At 41.4% G+C, this 7717-nt stretch overlaps 2 protein-coding genes across 6 annotated transcripts in view; one reads left to right on the top strand and one right to left on the bottom strand.

Moving 5' to 3' along the window:
• Positions 1-7717, top strand: part of BBOF1 (basal body orientation factor 1) — a 54661-nt gene that overhangs the window by 43511 nt on the left and 3433 nt on the right. For 2 of the 4 annotated variants that reach the window (XM_026455791.2, XM_026455792.2), the window contains 3 exons: positions 2087-2188; positions 3410-3484; positions 3649-3763. In XM_026455791.2, coding sequence (XP_026311576.1) covers positions 2087-2188; positions 3410-3484; positions 3649-3763 — 292 coding nt within the window. Of the gene's footprint in view, positions 1-2086; positions 2189-3409; positions 3485-3648; positions 3961-7717 lie in introns of those variants that run through there. The other 2 variants (XM_026455795.2, XM_026455793.2) reach the window with 1 other exon arrangement.
• ALDH6A1 (aldehyde dehydrogenase 6 family member A1) overlaps positions 4171-7717 on the bottom strand; it is a 24124-nt gene continuing 20577 nt past the window's right edge. For both annotated transcript variants that reach the window (XM_026455788.1, XM_026455789.1), the window contains exon 12: positions 4171-7117. In XM_026455788.1, coding sequence (XP_026311573.1) covers positions 7013-7117 — 105 coding nt within the window. In that variant the 3' untranslated portion in view covers positions 4171-7012. The remainder of the gene's footprint in view (positions 7118-7717) is intronic.

Genomic DNA, 7717 nt, shown 5'->3' with positions numbered 1-7717 from the left:
TTTTTTGTATTTTTTAGTAGAGATGGGGTTTCACCGTGTTAGCCAGGATGGTCTTGATCTCCTGACCTCGTGATCCGCCCGTCTCGACCTCCCAAAGTGCTGGGATTACAGGCTTGAGCCACTGTACCCAGCCATAAATTTTTTAAAAAATGAAGTATATGGTAATCATAAGATGAAACCTAGACTTTTAAATTTAATTAATTAATTTATTTTTTTGAGACGGAGTCTCGCTCTGTTGCCAGGCTGGAGTGCAGTGGTGATCTTGGCTTACTGTAACCTCTGACTCAAAGGTTCAAGCAATTCTCCTGCCTCAGCCTCCCGAGTAGCTGGGATTACAGGTGTGTGCCACCACACCTGGCTAAGTTTTGTATTTTTAGTAGAGACGGGGTTTCACCATGTCAGCCAGGATGATCTCGATCTCCTGACCTCGTGATCCGCCTGCCTTGGCCTCCCAAAGTGGTGGGATTACAGGCGTGAGCCACCACGCCCAGCCACAAAAATATTTTTTACAATACCAGTACTCTACATGTTAGCTTTTATTATTATTATTATTATTTTGAGACAGAATCTCGCTCTGTCGCCAGGCTGCAGTGCAGTGACGTGATCTTGGCTCACTGCAACCTCTGCCTCTGGGGTTCAAGCAATTCTTCTGCTTCAGCCTCCCAAGTAGCTGGGACTACAGGCTCCCATCACCACACCCAGCTAATTTTTGTAGTTTTAGTAGAGACTAAACAACTTTTTTTTTTTTATCTTGTTCCCTTTGTGTGTATTTCATTTCACCATGTTGGCCGGGATGGTCCGATCTCTTGATCTCATGATCTGCCCGCCTTAGCCTCCCAAAGTGCTGGGATTACAGTCGTGAGCCACTGTGCCAGGCCTCATGTTAGCTTTTATAAACAGGAAGTAGACTATGAGTCCTCTGGGAAAGTTGTAGTGTAGAGAGAGACCTGTCTGGAAAGCTTACCTGCAGCTTTGTTTGAAGGTAAGAAAATAGACTACGTAAGTTTTGCGTTATTTTTTAAATTTTGTTACACTGTTTTCACAGTAAAATATTTAATACAAAAAGAATGTTAATGGAGAAACACGTCACAGTAATTTCACCAAACAACTTTTTTTCTTTTTTTGAGACAGGTTCTCGCTCTGTCGCCCAGGCCAGAGTGCAGTGATGCCATCTTGGCTCACTGCAACCGCCTCTCGGGTTTAAGCGATTCTCCTGCCTCAGCCTTCCGAGTAGCTGGGACTACAGGCGCGTGCCACCACGTCTGGCTCATTTTCTTTTTTCTTTTTTTGAGACGGAGTCTTTGCTCTGCCACCCAGGCTGGAGTGCAGTGGCATGATCTCAGCTCACTGCAAGCTCTGCCTCCGGGATTCACGCCATTCTCCTGCCTCAGCCTCCCAAGTAGCTGGGACTACAGGCGCCCGCCACCACACCCAGCTAATTTTTTTTGTATTTTTTAGTAGAGATGGAGTTTCACTGTGTTAGCCAGGATGGTCTTGATCTGCTGACCTCATGATCTGCCCACCTCGGCCTCCCAAAGTGCTGGGATTACAGGTGTGAGCCACCGTGCCTGGCCTAAAAAACTTCTTTTTTTTCTTTTTCCCTTTGTCTGTGTGTGTCTCTAGATAAATAATGTTATATTACACTTTTTTATTTTTTTTTATTTTTTTTGAGTCAGAGTCTCACTCTGTTGCCAAGGCTGGAGTACAGTGGCATGATCTCAACTCACTGCAACCTCCGCCTCCCAGGTTCAAGTGATTCTCCTGCCTCAGCCTCCTGAATAGCTGGGACTACAGGCATGTGCCACCACGCCTGGCTAATTTTTGTATTTTTAGTAGAGATGGCTTTTCACCTCATTGTCCAGGCTGGTCTCGAACTCCTGACCTCAGATGATCCACCCGCCTCGGCCTCCCAAAGTGCTGGGATTACAGGTGTGAGCTACTGCACCTGGCCTCCAGTTGTTTCATAATATTCAATTATGGTATGGAATTTATCTTACATTTACACATTATATATTTTTTAAAAAGAGGAGAAGCCTATTTGATGATATTTTTCCTTTTTGCATTTTTTTCCTCTGAAATTCTTCAGGACACATATTGAAGGAAATGTGGATATTGGAGATTTGACCTGGGAGCAGAAGGAAAAAGTCTTGCGATTGCTCTTTGCAAAAATGAATGGCTGTCCTTCTAGGTAACTCCCAATTTCTGCATTGAAATACCAAGTTGTTATCAAATCTAGAAACCACATAGGAATAATGAACTTATTTTTCTTACTTAGAACTAAAGGGATGGGAAAGGACCAGAAAATATAAAAAGGCCCTACTGCTTAACCACTGCAGCTCCCAGAGATAAAGAGTGGGAGATGAATGAGCATGAAAATGAAAGATGAATTGGAATTACAGGGGGAGGGGAAAGATTCATCTTAGATGTTTAAAGTAGTGCTTACTAAGAAGTTACAATATTGCTCAGCTGAATGAGTGGCAACTGAAGATAAACATAACAATATTAAGATTTTATTGGTTTGCAAAGTAAATTTTTTTTTTTTTTTTGAGATGAGGTCTCATTCTGTCACCCAGGCCAGAGTGCAATGGCACAATCACAGCTCACTGTAACCTCCACTTCCCAGGCACAAGTGATCCTCCCATCTGAGTCTACTGAGTAGCTGAGACTACAGGCATGTGCCACATGTGGCCTGGCTAATTTTTTTTTTTTTTTTTTTTTTTGAGAAGCAGTCTCATTCTGTCGCCCAGGCTGGAGTATAGTGGTGCAGTCTCGGCTTACTGCAACCTCTGTGTCCTGGGTTCAAGTGATTCTTGTGCCTCAGCCTCCCAAGTAGCTGGGATTACAGGCGCCACCACCATGCCCGGCTAATTTTTGTATTTTTTGTAGAGACGGGAGTTTCACCATGTTAGCCATGCTGGTCTTGAACTCCTGACCTGAGGTGACCCGCCCGCCTCAGCCTCCTAAAGTGCTGAGATTACAGGCACTCAGCCACTGTGCCTGGCCCTAATTTTTTATTTTTAGTAAAGACAGGGTTTCACCATGTTGGCCAGGCTGGTCTCAAACTTCTGACCTCAGGTGATCCACTCACATCGGCTTCCCAAAGTGCTGGGATTACAGGCATGAGCCACTGCACCTGGCCAGTTGTACATTTTAAAATAACTAAAAGAGTATAATTGGATTGTAACACAAAGGATAAATACTTGAAGGGATGGATACTTCATTCTCTATGGTGTGATTATTTCACATTGCATGCCTGTATCAAAACATCTCACGTACCCCACAAATACATATACCTACTATCACCCACCAAAATGCAAAATAAAAAAAAATTAAAATATGAAAAGAAAATATGACGGCATGAGGAGACACTGCCTCATTCATTATCTTTGTTGACTTTCACCTACCACAGGAAATACAACCAGAGTTCTAGGCCTCCAGTTCCAGACTATGTTGTTTCTGACAATGGGGAAACAAAGGAATCTGGGTAAGAGCTCTCTTGCTAAAGTAATAAACATGAGCCCAACATGATGGTTCTTGTGGGCATCTTGAATGTGCTAATTGAAAGTTAATATGACAAGTCTGTTATTCTAAACCAGGTTTTCTGTGTGTACAGTTGTTGATGGCTCTGTTATTTTGTCATTATTGCAGGGATGAAAGTAAGCTTCAAGACAGAATCTTCATCACCCAGCAAATTCCAGTATCAGACTCTTCTGGTAAAGTGGTGCTACCCACTATTCCAAAAGGACCTCAAGAGTCTGACACAGTAAGGAGTCTCTCTTATCAAACAATACATATTGTTGTCACCCTTCCTCATGTTGCTTCTTGCTAAATCAGTTATTTTCTCTACGAGTTAAGAGACTTCAGGGATCAGTGGAATGAATAATAAATAGCATTAGTAGATTACATAAAATTTTAAAGCAATATCCATACAAATGCATATTATACTAACGCAAATGCAAATGTGTGCCTCTTTTTGCGTGGAAACCTATAGGTTGCCTTTTGAAGTAAGCAGCCTAGCCACAATGTGTACTATCTTTTATGTAAGAGTAAACATAGTGACCTTGTGACTCTTGGCTTTCCAGCACAGGTGGGAAGTCAGAGTCATTACAACCTAGAGGACAAAGGCTTATAAGGAAATATGAAATGATTTTTTTTAAGCCAAGTTTTTCTCTTTAAGAGTTTTTTATTTATAATTTGTTATTCATAATCAATTAGTACAATGTAGAATCTGAGAAATTTCAAACGAAGCCACATTAGAGTAAAAAAAAAAGAAAATACTGACTTTTTAGCTGTGATCACATGAATATAACTGATGAATTTTTTTCATCTAGGAAATAAGAAACTCTGAGCAGCACAATTCTGATTAGTGTGTTTTTTAGAAGTGATTTCCCTTAAATATAAGGAAAATGTTAGGAGTCTTTGTGACTACATTTAATTCCACTTGGAATATAGACAATAATGACCTTTTATTTAACCCAGCCTATAGTTGTTGGATTGGATTAAATATCACTACCAGGGCCAGGCGTAGTGGCTCACACCTATAATCCCAGCACTTTGGGAGGCCGAGGCGGGCGGATCATGAGGCCAGGAGATTGAGAACCCAGGAGGCGGAGGTTGCAGTGAGCTGAAATCATCCCGCTCCACTCCACCCTGGGCAACAGAGCGAGACTGCATCTCAAAACAAAACAAAACAAAACAACAACAACAACAAAATCACTACCAGTTGCCAGCTGTGATAAGAGCTAAAACAAGGGGCACTGTAGTCTCAAATTATAAATTTCTATTGCCTCATCTTTAGGAAGGCACCAAAAAAAAAAAAAAAAAAAAGGCCCAGTAGGGTCTTAAGTGTATTTTACAAAAGTTCCAGTCACCTTAAGTGATTGAAGGTTTTGACATTCTATCCAGACAGGTGGTAGTAATAAGCCTCAGATCCACAGGGTACACAACATTTTCAAGGTCTTTTTTTTTTTTATCATCCTTAATTCATGAATAACCCCCATAGTGTAGGTTAGTTAGCACTATCAAAGTGACGAGTAAGGACGCAGGAAAATAAAGAGAGGATTCAATTGGGATGGTACTGCAAAAAGAATCCATTCTGTTCAGCACATGAATTTCTGTTCTGATCTTAAGTTTAGATATATCAAAGAAACAAAAAGCATAAAGGCGGCTGGGGGTGGTGGGGCACACCTGTAATCACAGCACTTTGGGAGGCCAAGGCAGGCGGATCACCTGAGGTCGGGAGTTCAAGACCAGCCTGACCAACATGGAGAAACCCCGTCTCTACTAAAAATACAAAAACATTAGCCAGGTGTGGTGGCATATGCCTGAAATCCCAGCTATTTCGGAGGCTGAGGCAGGAGAATTGCTTGAACCCGGGAGGCGGAGGTTGCAGTGAGCCGAGATCATGCCATTGCACTCCAGCCTGGGCAATAAGAGCGAAACGCCATCTCCAAAAAAAAAGCATAAAGGCAGTTGAACTAATGGCAGAAGACTGTCAAAGCATTTTTTTTTTTAACCACTTTATGTCATGAAAAGCTTTGAAATTTCTTAGGCCCAGTCAATTGCTCTACATGAAGAATTCTTTATTAAAAAAATCACTAATTAGAAATACAGGCAAGAGAAAAGAATATATAAAATTTGGCAAGTAATAGCAGGTTAGATTTGCTTAAGGCAGGTGTCTTACCCATTTTCATGGTTGGAATACTCCTTGATTTCTGGACCTAAAATAACTTTTGAAATGATTTTCTAAAGAAAATTATTTGCATCTGGCCAGGCGCGGTGGCTCATGCCTGTAATCCCAGTACTTTGGGAGGCTGAGGCAGGTGGATCACCTGAGGTCAGGAGTTCGAGACCAGCCTGACCAACATGGAGAAACCTCGTCTCTACTAAAAATACAAAATTAGCTGGGCGTGGTGGCACATGCCTGTAATCCCAGCTACTAGCGGGGCTGAGGCAGGAGAAGTGCTTGATCCTGGGAGGCGGAGGTTGCGGTGACCCAAGATCGCACCATTTGCACTCCAGCCTGGGCAACAAGAGCGAAACTCCATCTCAAAAAAAAGAAAAAAGAAAATTATTTGCATCTGAATTAATGGCTGAAGCATTAATTAATGATTGCTGAAGAGAACCCTGAAAGTTAGTACTTGGCACATATAACAAAAAGTTGATTTGATTTATCCATTGCTTACTGAGGTATCCTTGAGAAGTGATTTTAAGAAGCAGGAACAGTGACAATGATAGAACTAATAGTGGTCATGAATTACTAGGAAACAAAGTGGCATTGAGCAGAAAAGAAAAGCTGTTGCCATAACTTTGGGATATATAAAAATGGATTATATCTTGTGTGTTGTGGGATAAAAGAGGGGCTAAAGAAAGCTTTGCAGGAGGTCTCTCCCAGTGGCATTTAGGTAGTGCTATGTTTGAGGATCAACCAAAAACAGTGAGTTATTTCTGTCCTGTTTCCCCATCTAAGAGTTCTTCTTGCAATTATTGGAACATTTTCTTTAAAAAAAAAAAAAAAATTTCCCTTTTCTTTTTTTACTTTTTCAGTTTTTTAAAATAGAGACAGGGTTTCGCCATGTTGCCCAGGCTGGTCTTCAACTCCTGGGCCCAAGCAGTCTGCCCACCATGGCCTCCCAAAATGATGGAATTACAGGCATGAGCCACTGCGCCTGGCTGGAACATTTTCTTTACATACACTGGCGTTTCTCCCCTTCAAATCATCAGAAAAGGGGATAATTTTTAGAAATCAGGTTTAAGCACTAATTTCAGATAAGCATTTCATAGTTACAACAGTTACCTCAAAAATGTATGAAGAGCAAGTGAAAAATCTGATTTCATTGTTACACTAGGCAGCTCCCTATAAAACTTTGCTGGGGTTAATAGTCCTGAGGAAGATTTTAGTTACAGTGTAGTCCAGTCCCATAGATCTGATCTGAGCAAAGCTGACAAATGAAGCTGCTCAAAAATAAAGGGAGATTACTCAGGATGGACTGAGTCTTAAACAAACTTATGTCTAACGGCCCATGGTAGGCATGACAACAGCAGGTGAGGAAAGAGTAGCATCCTCTTCTTTCCACTGAGAAGTAATGGTCTTTAACTGAGTGTAGAATTGGATGCCCTAAGGAAAACAGAAAAAAAGTTAGCATATATTTCTGGGGTTTCATGATTCTTCTTTTAATTAGCTTTTGAAGGAGGTATTATAAAGTGCTACTCACTTCCCTAATTGAGAAATGTAATCAGAATCCAATATATTGTTCATAAGATAATTGATCTAAAACATTTAACATAATACCTGGCAGATAGTAAACAATCAAACCTTAGCCATCATTATTATGCTGAAACTAGTATTTCTTTCTTTTTTGTTTGAGATGGAGTCTTGCTCTCTCACTTAGGCTGGAGTGCAGTGGCATGATCTCCGCTCACTGCAACCTCTGCCTCCCAGGTTCAAGCAACTCTCCTGCCTCAGCCTCTCAAGTAGCTGGGATTACAGGAACCTGCTACCATGCCAGGCTAATTTTTGTATTTTTAGTGGATATGGGGTTTCACCATGTTCGCCAGGCTGGTCTCGAATTCCTGGCCTCAAGTGATCCACCTTCCTCGGCCTCTCAAAGTGCTGGAATTACAAGTGTGAGCCACCGTGCTCCCAGCCATTATATAGTAGGCCATTTATTTATCTATCTATCTATCTATCTATCTATCTATCTATCTATCTATCTAT

This window comes from Piliocolobus tephrosceles, chromosome 6 (assembly GCF_002776525.5).
Source record: "Piliocolobus tephrosceles isolate RC106 chromosome 6, ASM277652v3, whole genome shotgun sequence".
Classification (NCBI taxonomy): Eukaryota; Metazoa; Chordata; class Mammalia; order Primates; family Cercopithecidae; genus Piliocolobus; species Piliocolobus tephrosceles.
This window is presented reverse-complemented; position numbering and strand designations above follow the sequence as displayed.